This window comes from Sitophilus oryzae, unplaced genomic scaffold (genome assembly GCF_002938485.1).
Source record: "Sitophilus oryzae breed Bouriz unplaced genomic scaffold, Soryzae_2.0 scaffold_1660_pilon_pilon, whole genome shotgun sequence".
Taxonomy (NCBI): Eukaryota; Metazoa; Arthropoda; class Insecta; order Coleoptera; family Curculionidae; genus Sitophilus; species Sitophilus oryzae.
In genome coordinates, this window is record NW_022146348.1 from 2,009,610 (window position 1) to 2,027,023 (window position 17,414).

The following is a 17,414-nucleotide window of genomic DNA, read 5'->3' on the forward strand; positions in this document are numbered from 1 at the left end:
AAACACTAATTTTAATCAAGGAGCCTTGGAAAAATATATTTGATCGTCTAATGTTTTTAGTGTGTTGTCCTGGCTGGTTAAAAGATGCCCAATTCATATTTTAACTATATCTCAATTTTTTCAAATGGAATGAGGGTGGCTCGTTAGCATATTTGGAAAAAGCATTTTTGTACGAATAATTTGGTACCACACACTTTATATATCGAGTCAAATTGTCGTTATGAATCGTATGTTGCAATTTAAAAAAAAACATATTCGAAAATGTGATAATTGACATTTGATATGTCATTCTATTCAGACTCAGTCATTTTCGATAGAATAAAGTAACAAAATACCGAGAGTGCCATTTAAAAATCAAGTTTTCTAGTAGTCATTTCCGGTAAAACAGGAAGTGACCGAAAACAATTGAATACGTCAAAGAATCGTAATTTATGTCAAACACTCACATACCGTTCTTCTAACTAAAAAGGAAAAAAGTGATAGGGGTTAGCCCCTTTTGAGATGCACCCGGTCCCGGTATATGGACCTAGATATTAAGTTATCCGAAAATCTATTATACAGGGTGAGTCTTAAATAAGTACACATATTTTGGGGGCTGGTAGATCTCGATAAAAGAAACATATTTTCAATTTGTCGTTTTTCAAATAATTTCCACTTGGGAAGCAGAACCCCAAGTAGCATTTGGACGTTATCTAACGTCGGTTATACGTCGCGCTCAATAAACCCGACGTCGGGCACCAACGTCGGTTCGACCACCTGACGACCCTTATTTGCACCTAAATGTAGTATCTGACCTAATAGGGAATGTAATTCTACCAATTACCAACGTCATATTACGTTGGATTTTAGCCACTTAAAATTTGTCGCTAAGCACATACGTTACGTTTGGTTTCATATTCCCTACCAAGAATACATAAAAACCTAACCAAACTACCTAATTACAAATGGATTCATAATCACTCCTCGAATATAACTATAAGTGCCTACCTAATTTCATATTACAATAATTCTGAATCATTAATCCAGACATCAGTTTTGTCAACGGAAGTCACTTTTTTGATATATCTGATTAAAATACTCCGGAAAACAACGAGCGCCTTCAAAATTAGGTAGATTTATGAAATAAAAATATTTATAAAAAAGTAACTCGCAAAATATTTTTTTTTATTTTCTAGCTGGTTTAATCATAAAACTGTACTGTGGTTCCCCCCAAACTCAACCTTATCAATATTATTTTACTAGAAATCGGAATGTGAATATAAATTTTAAAAACAAAAAACGATTTTAAAATGGCTGAAAATCGGATACTTGTTAAGAATGGCGGATTTCTGTGTCCGACTTAATATGAACTACCAATATACCAATTCCGACCGGGTCTCCAACATTAGTCGTCTCACACGACCGAAGTCATCAAACCGGACGACCGGCAATCGTATTATGACGTATATAATTCCAACGTACCCCACGTAACCTCACTTTGCGTATCAGTGATTTGTGGATTTGTGCAACTATATTTTAGTTTTTGTTTTCTCCTTAAAAAATGGGTAGCCACTTTTTTAAGATAGTATATATACAACATTTAAAAGAATTGGAACCAGTACCTCACATGTGGGAGGAGGATGGGGTCTGCTGGTTTCCTAAACTAAAAATAAAATTAAGATGCACCAGTGTAATGCAGCATCTCTTCCGGATAAAAAGCATTCGTGGGTGGAAACAAAACATCACTACTACTATTATTATTTTGCAAAAGCCTCGACCTCTTTCTGTAAAATGTAGATGAATGTCTAAATGCCTTTTTAGTGTTTTTTTAGGCATAATAAAAAAATTAAGTTTGTTTACAAAAACTTTTTATTAGGTTATGTTCATGATGTTCATTAGGCCGCAAATACTACTTAATGGGTTGTATTTACGGACGTAAATAGAGATACGTAAATTAGGTTATAAATATGAACATAAAATACAACAAAATATAATTGGACGTTACTTTAGGGATTATCAGTGAGACGTATCCTATTCGGACAACGGGTAGACGTCGGGCTAGTTCAAGTATATGTACGTCGTGCAAGCCAACGTGGAAACGACGTTGGGAAATTAATAAAAATGGTACGTTGTTATTTTGTACGTCGACAGATCATTGGATTTACCCACTGGGATCCAACGACGTCGCTTTTAATAGGAAAGCGACGTCACCGGTCGTATCACCAGCACCCGACCTAAATTTGCACAAAGTCTGACGTCGCTTCAAGTCAGATTTAGTTCGAAGTCAGATAGATGCTACTTGGGACGTTTCTGGTCCAGTTAGTGGAGCGTTTGCTCCTTTTCTTCCTCGTCCCTCTGGTGAGCTGACACCCAGAAGAGATGGACTTAGCCTGTTATATTTGCCTAATTTGTTCAGCTTTTCTAGATACCGTATTGCATATGCGATACAACACACGTACACTTGGTATTTCGAGTCAAATTTTCGTTATGAACCGCATGTTATAATTTCAAATAAACCATATGCGAAAATGTCAAAAGTTGAAATATGATATGTCATTCTATTCAGATTCTATTCACTGTCATTTTCTATCGAATAAAGTAACAAAAATCACAAGTTGTAGTAATTTCCGGTGAAACAGGAAGTGACCGAAAACAACTGAATACGTCAATCAATCCTAATTTATGTCATATACGCATATATCAAATCTCGTTTTTTTAACTGAAAAAATAAAAAAGTTATAGAGGTAAGCCACTTTCGAGACGCATCCGGTATTGTGATTTAATTACATAACTAAAAATTATTAACATTAAGTAAAGGTAACGCTTCATGTTTTCCTTCAATCATACGGTATTAAGTAAAAATTCCTTGTAATTTTGTTCCTTATAATACACACTTGTTTTGGCCGTATGAATTTACCATTTTTTTATAATAAATTTTGTACATGATTCCATTGATTCAAATTACTTTTTATCCAATGAAATTCAAAGTGAATCTGCATTAGTTGCATTTTGCTACAAAATCGTGAAGAGATTTACGTCAGTACCTTCCATAAAACATGTGAGATGGCCTAAATAAGTGATTTATAGGTTTGTTTTTATATGTATATGTATATGTATATCATGAAATCACATGGTGATATATCTTCACTAGTTAAAATTTTGAAATTTTAAATATAGGTCATATTTTATTATTAAACTAGCGATTACTGCCGACCTTGTTCGAATGCACATAAACTTTATATATTTATGTAAACAAGGCAAAAATAATCATTATATAGTCAGATACAGGGTGAGTCTGGTAGTTCTCAATAAAAGAAACTAATAAGAGAAAAAATGTCAGTGGCGCACATTTTTTTTGTGGCAATGGCAGTGGACGGCATAGATATACATGGTGATTCATGGTGATTACGCAAATTGAAATTTTTAAAAGAGACACATTTTTTCGCTCAGTAAATTTCCCATAAAATTTGAACTCCAAAAATACCAAAATGTTAAAATCTACTCTGGGAGGTTTCTAATGTTAAGAAAAAAATAAATAAAAATAAAATGTTAAAATCTACTCTAGGACTCTGCCATACAAAAGGTGGTGTAGTAGTAATTTTTTAATATATTGTTAAGGTTTAGGTCTTGATGAAAAATCCAAGTTTTCGACCTTGGGGTGCGACCGCCCGAGCCGCCATCTTGAATTGAAGATACAAAAAAAAAACAGTATTTTTCAAAATATATCCGCAGCGGTTTGATCTTACGATCAAAATGTTGGAATAAAAGTTAGATATCAAAATTTTTTCGATATATCAAGGATCACGGGACATCGTAAAAAGGGCGGAACAATTTGGGTGAAATAATAATTTGGGCGGAGGCAAAAAGAGCGAAGAATATTTTGCAGATAACGAAATTTTCGTTCAATATGTACGAAATCACTACGGTTCACATGTAGTCGTTATTTTTGATGGATATCCGAGTGATGGAGCCCAAGGAATACCAAGGCCGCAGAAAGACTTCGCCGATCGAAGAAGCATATCTGCGGATGCTCTCTTTGATGAAACAATGTCCGTTCAAGTTTCCCAAAAATTATTTTTAGCCAACGAAAACAATAAAGGCCGTTTAATATCGATGCTCGCCAAAAAAATGGAGCAGGCTGCTATTACTGTCAACCAGGCGGAAGAAGATGGTGATGTGTTGATTGTCAGAACAGCGATTTCCTTGTGCCCAAAATTTAATGCTGTTTTTGTAGTTGGTAAAGAAGTTGACCTTCTCGTTTTGCTGACAGCATTGGCACCGTCTCAAGGACAGCATTGGCACCGTCTCAAGGACAGCATTGGCACCGTCTCAAAACATCTACCTCCGCAAACCAGGAAAAGGCAAAACTGCTGAAAAATATATTCAGCTAATAGTTTAAAACATGAAAAAGTAGCTGAGAACATTCTGTTTCTCTATGCTTTTAGTGACTGTGACACGACATCGTTAATCTTCAACCAAGGAAAAATGAAGTTTTGTTCGCTTCTCCAGAATACAGCAGGACTCAGTGACACCATTGGCATTTTTAAACATCAAGATGCAACACCAGAGGACATCGCAGATGCTGGAGCACGCTTTCTCGTTGCTTTGTATGGTGGCAACTTGGAAGAAGACACCTTAGAAGAAATCCGCTACCGACGTTTTGCTAGATCAACCACAAAAAATAAATCCAATCTTCCTTTCCGGTATCATTCTTTCAGGACATATCATCAAGTCCAGAAATGGTATTAAATCGAGAAAAAACCTGATGATTAGGGCTGGAAACTGGGCAGCAATGGGCTTGTTCCACTCACGATGACAAAACAAGCAGCACCCGATAACTTATTGAAATTTATTTCATGCACTTCTAGAAAAGGATACTTGTAGAAAAGAGAGCATGTGGTTGCAGGAAAGCTGTGTTGAAGTGTTCCGCTATATGTGGCTTCTGCAGTGGTCAGTCATGCGAAAATGTCCCGGAGGTTCACATCGACATTGAGGACGAAGATGACCAAGACTTAACAATGGAAGAGCAATATATTCCTATAAGAACCGATTACGATGACACCGAAGACAATACTCCTGCCGACCCGGACCATCAAAGAAAAGAAAAAGCTAATAAACCGCCATGGCACTACCTTATTTTTCAGTTTTTTTTATGTTGTGCATTATATTTCAATGAGACATATGAAGGTTATAACATATTTTTTTTCGCTCCGTGGCACCATGGCACTACCTCACCAGCCGCTACTGTTTATACCTATGTAAAAAATAGCGAGAATTTCGGAAAAGTTACAAAATTGGGGACTTTTTCTATTTTTTGGAAAATATGTTCAACTTTTCGTCACTTTACCTTCTATCCAAGATGGCGGCTCGAGCGGTCCTACCCCAAGGTCAAAAACTTGAATTTTTTGTCAAGACCAAAACCTTAACAACATATAAAAAAATTACTACTACACCACCTTTTGTATGGCAAAACACCCCACTGACTGGACTATTAAGAGGTTGTTTACAAAAGATACAGGTTCACACAAATTTTAATGAAGCAATTAAAGAAAAATCACCTTTTAACTTAACTTACCGCAAATGATATCCAGGGACATCAAATTAATAAACTTAAATACATCGAGAGTGTCTCCGGGGCATTTCCGAACCTTTTCCATAACTTTATCCAACATTATATTAATTTGGTAGTTAAATATTTGCATAAAGTCCTCCAAAACTTTGAAATGGAACGTTGGAGTAATCATTTTACGTCGACTTTTCCATTTAGAGCCTACGATTCAACAAAAACCATTTTTAGTATCAAACTAAATCTAATGAAATTAGAAAATCGCATCCCTTTGCATTAAGATTTATCAAAATTGATCGCTAGTTAAAATCCAACAGTGCGTTTTGACTATAATTTTATTGTTAAATTTTATATAAGCTTATAGCACAGATTATACAGATTATAATCTTTGTTTTTTCTTTATTGTTTTTCGTGGTTCCAATTTTCGGAATCGGGCACTAGTTAGGTGACTAGTTTGCGCACATAGCACGCCCACTTATGGCCTCTAAAATTGTGCACAGCGCCTGACCGGCGCAGTTATTAGAGAGATATCGGAAAACCGAATAGCGTCATCCAGTATTTACGCGTACCTTATCATGGTTACGATATGCGCGAGTCAACGCAACACCCGCTAATAAAGTTACCGCCTGACGTAATTTGCGGATCAATTACACCAAGCGCACTTTCTAAATAACCTCTGATAACGTTTAAAAATTGCTTAAATGGGCATGTGCGGGTATTTGACAACCGGAGCCGGCCGGCGAGATCTTTTATTTTAGGTTATGTTTGAATTGTTATGAATTATTGCTTTAGTTTTATTAGGTAATTTGATATTTAAGTAGCTGGGATTAGTTTTAATTAAATAAATATGGCCCAAAATATGGATTCCACCTCTTCCAATACTAAAGAACCTATAAAGAGTCTTAGGTTTACAGCAGATGACGACTTAACCCTTCTAAGAGAATTTGTTGCTTGTTGTCCTAAACCCATTGGCAGACGTTAAACAATAAAGCACTGGAAATAAGCACTTTAGCCCTTTAGTTTTAAAATACCTAGTAAACAAAACAATTTCAAAGTTTTAAATTCAAAGTTAGGTTAAGTTTAAATAGCGGACGCGACGCGATCAGAATTCTTTCCGATCCAATAACTATAAATGAAGAGAGTTAATACCACCTCACGTAAAGAAAATAACACCTGGCCTTATTAACGTCCATGCACGCTATTCGGTTTAGCGATATCTCTCTATTACGCTGTTTATTGTTATTTTACGCGAGTTTATTTTTGCGCACAGGAAATTTGACTCGTTTGCACATCGTCGTAAAAGACAATTTTCGTACCACGAATTAGGGACAAGATTTTTATCTGTATACTTATAGGATACCTAATCTGTGCTTATAGTCTAAGAACTGGCTACATAAAAAAACCTTATCATCGTTACATGGCTAATTTTTTGTGTGAAGTATCCTTTTACTTAAAGCGGTAGCGGCCATTCGAAAGGGTGAAATTTTGACACTAAAAATATTATAAGATACATGAGTTATAATTGCGAAAATAGCTTTTATTTATTATTAAGAATTGTTGGCAGACATTTTTCTAGTCGCTAAAATGCCGACAGACAACGCGAAAGAGCGAAACATGAAATTTTAAAAATTATTAAAAAATGAAATTTGAAGAATTATGGCATATTTGCATGCCGATTGGTGAAATGTCATATTTATTTATTTTAAAAGCCGTATGCAAAAGGGCAGACAAAAAGATCGTGGCTCAATCAGCTGCAGACAGTTATCAAAAGCACAATATTATTCTAGCGCTTTATTCGGGGAACGCTGGCCGCCTCATCCATTTAAGTATAGATAAATCATATAATATACGATTATATTATAAATATATTTTTTTATGATTTCAATAACGATTTTTTTGTCTGCCCTTTTGCATACGGCTTTTGCAAACCAAGCCAAACCCACCGACATGCATATATGCGATGATTTTCTTTTGTCAAAATTCTATGCCTCTTTCGCGTTGTCTGCCGGCATTTCAGCCACGAGAAAAATGTCTGTCAACAATTTTACACGTTTCCTAATAATAAATAAAAGCTGTTGGGCAATTATAACTCGTGCACCTTATAATATTTTTGTGTCAAAATTTCAACCTTTCGATTGGCCGCCCCCGCTTTAAGTCCCGGGATCGCACTGGCATACATGACTATTTCACAATGGCTACACAAAAGGATACTTCACACAAAAAATTAGCCATGTAACGATGATAAGGTTTTTTATGTAGCCAGCTCTCGGTCTATGATATCTATTGAGCGAAAATGAACACTTAAGCATGTAGAAATATTTTCTTGAAACAAGAGTATACTACTCTCTCAAGAGTATATAATATGATCATACCGTGCTGGCAACTCTTACTTTTGGGTTGGTATTTACATGTGTGGAAGTAAATCGCATAGGGATCTTAGTAAGTCGGAGTGAGAGAAATACGACGGTGTGTTGTTGCGGCATTGCCAACCGCTTATTTTTAAAAGACTTTTTTTTCGAAAAGATAACTAGATAAAATAATTAGTTATGGTTCTGAGCATCTAAAATGGAATTATAAGAATATCGTTAGTGTGTCCATATTTTTATAACGAAAGAACGCTTTTGAAAAAAACTACAATCAATTATTTCTAACAAATTTCGAAATATCAATTTTTGAATTCGGAGTTTTAATAGCGCGACCACTGTCGAACACCAACTGAATTTCACTTATTTTTACCAGAAGCGCAAGTGTTTCTAACATGCACTTAAAAATTTACAAGCTATAAGGAAAAAAACGACTCGTTAATAAATAAACAAATAAACAATTGTTTTAACGTAATAATGTATAAACATTTTCTTTAGAAATCCTATGTATTTTATGAAGTCTCTTTCTAGAAAGGGCGCCATAAGCAGTATATTATCAACTTTTATCGTCCCAATACACTGTACCCTTGTTAGCAGTTTGAAACTTTCTCTATTAGCCAACTTGCGTTTATTTGTTAGAGCGAGTTTCTAAAGTTTTATATGTTATCTCTAAAGTAAATAATAATACTAACTGGGTTAAAGTGTATTTTATATCCTGGGTAAAGATTATATTTTTATTAAATAAACCCAATTAAAATATGAAAGTATATAAAAGTAGAATTTCCAACTTCCATCATGTCGTATGTAAAATGTATTCATTTTGAAGGGTTTTAAGTTACAAATTGGTCTATAATTTTTTTTTAAACCTTGTTAACTTTTCTATAGACTACTAGCACAGAATATCTAGCTACGCAACAGAAGCCTCGTTACATATATAAAATTGTAGGTAGCAAAAGGAGACAGGCTTTAAAAGTCTGTCTCCAAATCAGATATTTTGATGTGGTAGTTTCGCTACTACATAATAGAGGACAATAAATTTAAAAGAAAACAGTTTTCTACAAACAAAATTTAAAAGAATTTTGTGCAGTGTTGCCATTGTGTAATTCATATCGTAATACTTCCTGACAAAGCCTACCTTCAAATTTGCTACATCATTTAAACATATTAAAATAGATCAGAGCTGTTTTTTTCAGTTTGCCATGTTAGTTGGAATTAAATCTTATGAGCTAAATTACAATCACTTCCTGACGTTTGATTGTATAATTGAATCCTGAATTTTCATTGTAATTCGGCGACAATATAATAAGTATTGTTCTACTATTATGATACTACTTCCTGACGTTCGATTGTGTTCATACCAAGTTCATATTGTATAATCGGGAAAAAACGGCGTTAGCGATAGCTATGAAATGAATATCACTGTCATTATATATTTAAATTTTAATGGGAAATGTCATCGATCGTCCTTTTCGATTACCTTTAAACTTGGTATACTATATCTTCAGTGACATTGTAATATCATGGTACCATGGAGCATATAAAGTGGTACCTTCTATAGTACCATATTTGATGACATAGCAATATTAGGTACATGGCGGCAATAGGGCTTAAACTTGGTATACTACGTATTTTCGGTGACATTGTAATATGATGGTACTATGATGCATATCATCTGGTACCATAATATAGTACCATATTATGTACATGGCGTTCGATTGGGCTTGAATTTGAGATACTACGTATCTTCGGTGATATTGTAATATTATGGTACCATGGAGCATAATAAGAGGTACCATAATATAGTACCATATTACGATACCATTTCCTGGCGTTCGATTGGTCTTAAACTTGTTATACTACGTATCTTCGGTTACATTGTAATATGATGGTACTATAATGCATATAAAGTGGTACCTTAATATAGTACCATATTTTAATACCATTTCCTGGCGTTCGATTGAGCTCATATTTGATATATACTTGCGTATTTTTGATGACATTGCATTATTATGGTACCATGAAGCATATCAACTGGTACCATAATATAGTACTATATTACGTACATGGCGTTCGATTGGGCTTAAACTTGGGATACTGCGTATTTTCGGTGACATTGTAATATGATGGTACTATGATGCATATAAAGTGGTACCTTAATATAGTACCATATTACGATACCATTTCCTGGCGTTCGATTGGGCTCAAACTTGGTATACTACGTATCTTCGGTTACATTGTAATATGATTGAACTATGATATATATAAAGTGGTACCTTAATATAGTACCATATTACGATACCATTTCATGGCGTTCGATTGTTCTTAAATTTGGTATACTACGGATCTTCGGTGACATTGCAATATTATGGTACCTTAAAGTATATCGAGTGGTACCATAATATAGTACACTATTATGATATCATTTCCTGGAGTTCAATTGGGCCAAAATTTGGTATACTTGCGTTTCTTTATAAAGATTTGTTTAATTAATAATTTTAATTTATTTTATGAATTTTAATTTATTGTTCGATGTCGTGACAGCAACTTTTATGCCGAACTAATATATTATTAATTGTACCTGTGTCACTTTTTAAAATCTACCTAGGTCTATAATATATAAATAACGTGGCAAACGGAAGAAATTTGTTATTATAGTATTTTTAGTCAGTTAACATTTTTGTACTGTATTTTAATAAATTATTTCCATATTTCATTACTAACGTTCCAGCATTAATAAATATCACTATCAATCGCCCTGTATATTATTAATTTTAAAAGGTAATTAAAGGTATTTTCTTAGTTAACATTATAAGGTATAGTGTATATTAAAAATGTATATGTTTTGTAATAATATACTTAAAACTATTTTAATAGCCAAAGGAATAATTAATATAAGCGTATCTGACAAGAAAAGAAGAATAGAAAGAAACACATACTGCATTATACACAATAAAAGAATGGGATGCCAATTCAAGTCTTTTTTGAATCTGGCAACTGTGCATATTTAGCCGAGCTATAAGGCCGTCGACGAACCGTCGATCCAAAACCGAAAGTTCAAAATTTCTAATTATATTCTGATTATGATATTGTCGCGCCATCTAGTATTCTATTTGTGCAATTTTAGCTCTTTCATTTCGAGTATTTTTCTGTTGCGTAGCTAGATATTCTGTGCTACTAGATATATTATGATTATTTTTTTTAAAGAAAAGTCTTCAGCGGTGTTTATACGATGCATGTATATGTATGTATGTACGATGCAAGTTTTGCTTGCCTAAATACCTATTGGATTTCATGTTCTTGAGTAATGTAAACAGTATTTCAAGTACTTGCTCAAGTAAAGAAAGCCAAGAAACTAATCATGTTCATACAAAACCGACTAGTAGACGAACCACAGTCGGATGAGATTCTGGGAATGGTCTCGGATCTCACACCACCGCACCACACAGTGGTTCCCAGATAGGTCATTACTTAGAAATATTAATTTCAAAATGTTTGCATGAAACTGTTGCTAATACTTTTCTTATATTCCCCTGTAAACAATACATAATAAATAACAAAATCAAGTAAGCCTAGTGTAGCGCTTTTTTGTTAGAAATGTCACATTTTTGCTACTGGTATCAAGCTGACATAAACAGTTTTCAGATAACGCCAATTAATTATTTATTTTAATAAAATTGATAAAAGCTGTTGCCATTTCCGTAATGGACGTTCGAAAAGAAGATAGAAAGAACTGTTTTTTTTCTTTTTTGCACTTAATTAAACCTAAGTAATATTAGTTTATGGCAATTTATTTGAAGGCAACAAAAATAGTATTTTTACATTTTTGCTTGTCACTCTTTAAGACTTTTAACTACTTTTCCTTTCAAATCCTCTTAAACGGCATGAAAATACTTGTTGCTTAAAGTATATTGCATATAAATTAATTGCCACTGGCTGCCGCGAATTGCCGCCGGATCTTATACCGGGTGGTTAAAGATTGACTTTTTATCTTAAAATTAAAGTAACTTTTTATCTTAAAAAAAAGCTACTTGCCGTTCATTACCGAAAGAATATGTGCCCTGCGCACGCAGCTTACTGCTTGGCGCTTGGCGTTGACGAGTACTTACAACCAGGGTTCGGAAGTAGTTAACTAAGACGTAATTTACCTGATTAACTACGTGTAGTTTTTCTTCAAAAACTACGTTTTTCCCCGTTCATTAACTACATGAAAACTACGTTAATAAACTATGTATTGATATTATGAATAATTTTCCTTTGTATGCGGTGTAATAGAGATAATATGATGTAAATATTATAATTAAAGCCATATTTCTTCTGTTTTCTTAAATACATTATGTGTTTTTAAAGCTTCAACTTATTATAAATTATAACCTCACCTTCAACCTTTGACATTTGAAAGTTACATACATAGGTTACATAAACTACACCCTCTACATAAACTACATTAACTACATGTAATGTAGTTTTCAAAAGTAACATGTAGTTTTCCGAACCCTGCTTACAACATGCGACATTTCGCTCGAGTGATCACTCGGTTATTGCAATCGCTTGATACTCGAGTACTCGATTATTGAAATTAATCGGTTTTTCCCATCACTAATAGGAACAAAGTGTCGCTAATATATATATATTTGCTATACAGGTGTACTTTTCCTGCATGTTAGGACTTAGAGAGCGAAAATTTTGACAGGTAAACACGTTGCCTAGTTCTTGCAGTAGAAGTTATACGACGGTAAGTAGGTTGTCCGAAGACCAAATTATGAATTCTTTAACTCATAAAAAGCTCATGATAGAAAACGCCTAGCGTAAGCATCTTCTGATTCATGTCAAATACACGTCAGACGCTGCGTTTTGATGAAAGAATTTTGCCTTCGTTTTATCTATGGTACTCTTGCTTTTGGATTTTTATTTTTTTTTCTAACAAAATACGTAGCTCATCAATTAACGTATGACAAAATATTCTCACCACATTTAACAAAATCAGTGGTCTCCATAGTTCTTGCACAATATGTTGATTAGTTTAAACATACAATTTTTAAATTGTTCAATTGAGGTTCAATTTGTGAAAGCAAGTATTTGTGCAAAACATGCATCGTGTAAACGCCGCTTTCGATTCCGAGACTTGCGCAAGCTTACTTGAATACAGTGATGGGCGGATTGTACCCGTTGGCTAAATACCCTATGATCCTCAATGGATATATACCCAGACGGTGTAGGGTATATACTCTATACTCATTGAGAAATATTGTAGATATATTCCTGATATATACTCTCCTGGTATTATACTGGGTATTTACAATGCGGTCGTCGGGAACTCCTTTTATAAATTGTGTGTTCATCTAAATTTACAGATATATACCCAGATTTTGTTTATATAGCCGTTGGGTATTTAACCAACAAGTATCTGCGCCCATCATTGCTAGAATGTGTGTGGCATGTGTACTCGTTCCAAGGTTCAGTTGAATAACACAGTTCACAGTTGTCAGGCTTAGGAAGTTTTTCGTAGATATAGTAGAAATCAAGGTTGTGAAGGGAAAAAGGACTTATTTTTAATATAATTTGCTTAGTATAATGTGCGTATACTTCGAGAAATCTCTCTATTTCTTAATTTGCTTTTTTCTAATCTTTCTTTAATACAAGTTCGAGGAAAATATTTTGTTACAAATTAAGTGATGGTACAATAAAGCTGTAAATGAGAGTAGTATAACAGAGAGTAATGAAAGTATAGGTTATGTAATAAACAAACGCATTTTTCTCTCTCCAACTTACAAGATCACTATAGCGATTCACTTCTATACACGTAAATACTGGCCAAAGACTGTGGCTTACTGATATGGTATAGCGATCTAGATGTTTAAATTAATATTTTGAATTTATGATATATAATAGGCTGATATTTACCTGTACTGACTAGCAATCCATCACCCAACCAAGGTTTAAACAAGTCATATCCAGCGGATTTGGATACATGTACATTAGATGTGAGTAAATCTTCTAAGTATTCCGGCTTATTTATAACTATTCGTAACGTGGGCCCAGTCCATAACTTGTAGAAGTTGCCGTACTGTTTTTGAAGATGCATTAGACATTTTAGATATTCTAAAATCACATAAATTCAAGCCTGAAAATAATCTTTTTACTGTTTAATTTCAAAATAATTAATTATCCCATAATTAATTTTTATTATTATTATAAATGTGATCTTAATTACTTGTTTAGTTATTTCGTAACTAACAACAACTAATTTTAGATATAAACCATATACATTATTGAAAATTGGTATAAAAACTTGTCAAACGATAGATAATATACTTTAATACTGAAAAACGCAAATTATAAGTTAAATACAAATAGTCTGCTGATCTGACTGCTGAGTTTGCTGATTTTGGGATAAAGAATGACAGTCGAATACTATCGAGATACTCTTTTGGCATACTTTTTTTTGGGTACAAAATAATATTCTAGTTTAAAACAAATTTCAGTGCGGTGCAGTCGTATTATTGTATTATAAAATGAATATTGAAGAGTGCGTTCTGCTGTGGCATATATCGTATCCTATAGGCAAGAATTTGGCTCTACCAAGCTTATACATTTTTCATTATCGAAAGCGGCACGATCCATGGTTCTCTTCTTTATTGTTCGAACTCACTCTCACTACTGAATTATTATTTTACTATAATAGACCTACAATAAATATTCTGTTCGTCTGTGAAATCGAACTTTTTGTATCGCAAAAGTATGGAAATCTGAACAGGTCCATAACCTACTATGATAATTCGGTATCCCCCCAAGTAACATTTTAAGTTCCTTTAGGTTATATATTCTCAAGGTTAGTTATATAAAGGTTTAATAAATGTCTCACTGGTATCTTACAGTGTTTTGATTTATATAAATGTAGCGTTGGTTACTTATCACTAATAGTAACCTTGAAATGTTGTTTATCACTTTCCTTATAAAACTACAGGTTCTTGTTACTAAAGGTTTCATAGTAAGGTTTTATAAAGGTGTTCACATCTATTTTATATAACTTCTGGTATTAGGTGTTATAAAGGTAGGCAAGATATACACTATATAATTAAAGGTGTTATTGAGAACCATTATGTAACCAATAATACTACAAGTTATATAATTGTTCCCTCAAATCGTTTTTTGCACCTTTCAAATGTTTGCATGCTTTATATAACCTTTAGTTACCGAATATCAAACCTAATGACATAACCTCAAGTTTTTAATATAATCAAAACAAATAATATATTAGCAAGCAAGCAATTCGGTATTATAATGAATAATAAAAAAATAAACAGGATAAAACACAAAAATACATCTACGTTCAAAAGAAAGGTTCTTCAGAATTTATATATAGGAATAATCCAAACCTCATTCAAACTACATCTACCAATATTAAAAGCCAACATGCAAATTTACCATCCACAAGCAGATATCAGGATCAACCTGAGATATTTTCAACAGAAAGTTGCCAAAACGATCAGGAACAGGAAGATGTCTGGTTAAGGGAGAGAGAAGAAGAAGCCTCAATGAATGTGGTAAGGAGAAAAGACTTCGTTCTAACATAAGAGAATGAGCTCTGCGCTTTAACATTACACATTCTACACTTAAAGAGCTTTTTTCTATAGTAAATTCATTCATAACTGTTCTACCAAAGTATCAAAGGACCCTAGAACTCTATTGCAAACTCCTACCACTTTAAATATAGATCAAATTGTACCAAAACAGTATTATTTCAATTTTATGAGGTTATGTTTTGTTTTCTGCACATTTTCTGTCAAATTGCTGTAATGTGGGGTTTCATAAAGGTTTGGGGTTACCAGTGGGGTTACCAGGGGTTACATAAAGGTTTTCTGGGTGACTAAAAGTAGCCATAAACACCCCGGCGTTTATGATGGTGATTTGTGTTACCTTTAGTTGTATAAAACACTAAAATTGGTGTTTTAAATAACCCAAACTCATTTACGCAACCTTAAGTAACCAAATTTATATAATGGTTGATGAGTATGTTACAGACCCTAAAGTAATATATAGCACTTTAAATATAATGGACGCCATTATTATTGATGTCTTCATTTTTGGCTACAATGAGTATTTCTAAGATAACGTTGAAAACTGGTACAAAACTATATTTTGGCCAGTTGCCAGTTATTTCTATGTATTAAAAAAGTCGTATGTTCTATTATTTATATTAATAAATTTGACTTTCATTACAAAAATTTTACCATATTTTTTTTTGTTTATAAAAAAATCTATTAAATAATTCTGCTTTGGGGGCGCATGTGTTTTTTGGAGGTAAAATTGATTTTCACACAGTAAATTTAATATAGCATATGTATTTAGTACTCCGGCTAGGCACAATAGATTTTATTAAGCCAGTAATTTCTATAAAGTCATTTGCATAACGCAAACCCTTTTGTAGGCTATAACAGGGATGACATCATTTTGTCTCTTTTGTGTCTGGTCTGGATTATCTGCGTAGGAGAATTTTTATGTTAAAAAAAGAGGCAAATATTAAAGTAGTTAGTCAGAAAGAAACAAGTTTATTTTCAAAAAAACGCGCATGCGCGATATTTCTATAGAGGTCTGGGAACCTTCTTAACACCACTATATAACTATTATATAACCCTTTTCAGTTTTATAGCGGTAACTCGATAGGATATATAAAGGTGTTGAGAAAGTTTTCAGGACTTTGGTTGCACACCTTGAGTGTTAAGGGTTACCATAGGAACAGTTATAAAATTGACGGTTTAGGGCATATAAGTGTTATATAATGGTTACCAATAACTCACGACAACCATTCTAGATGCGTTTAGGTTGTATAATATGGTGTTGGTAAGTTTCCTAACACACTTATAAAACAAAAAATGCTTCTTGGGCCGGATACACCTTCGTCGCCGGGCGGCTGAAAATTCCACATGTAAAAATTCGGCGGCGCGGTACTGTATGCGTCACCGAATGCCATGTGTAAGGTACAATTTAACTACATGCTTTTTCTGTATCTGAGATACGCGCGTCTTGGATACAGCGTCCACCTGGACGCATACATACATACTGCCATTACTCGCTGACGAGTATTTGACACGCATCAGAAGATGGTCACGCAAGGCGTATTCTTTCATGAGCTTTTCTGTGACTGAAAAGCCCAATACGTGATGTTATCTGCCTACCGCACTCCGGACATTCAAAAATCTCATTGCTTTGTTGCCTCTTAACTTTTTGGTTCTCGCTGTTAATTGAGTTTACAATTCTTCTCCATTGAGTTCTATTGTGAGCTGCTCTTCCCACTCATTCTGCACATTAATTCCCTTTAAGTTTTCGTGGAAAATGTCCTTGTACCTTTTGAGTTGTCCACCCGGCCTCCGCTTACCGTCTACAAGCTCACCGTAAAGCAGTGATTTTGGTATGCGGTTTTCTTGCATTCTGCATACGTGACCAGCCCATCTTAGTCGGGATTTTGTAACCATGACTTCAGTACTCTCGCAGTTAGCTTTTTCAAG

General features: G+C 33.9%; 2 protein-coding genes across 2 annotated transcripts in view; one reads left to right on the forward strand and one right to left on the reverse strand.

The window, feature by feature from the left end:
- LOC115880928 overlaps window positions 1-17,414 on the forward strand; it is a 270,255-nt gene that overhangs the window by 124,995 nt on the left and 127,846 nt on the right. The window lies entirely within an intron of this gene.
- LOC115880923 (cytochrome P450 4d2-like) overlaps window positions 1-17,414 on the reverse strand; it is a 39,423-nt gene that overhangs the window by 18,737 nt on the left and 3,272 nt on the right. Inside the window, exons 2-3 of the mRNA XM_030898254.1 lie at window positions 13,810-14,007; window positions 5,555-5,749 (exon numbers count right to left, since the gene is read on the reverse strand). Of these exons, the coding sequence (XP_030754114.1) occupies window positions 5,555-5,749; window positions 13,810-14,007 (393 nt within the window). The remainder of the gene's footprint in view (window positions 1-5,554; window positions 5,750-13,809; window positions 14,008-17,414) is intronic.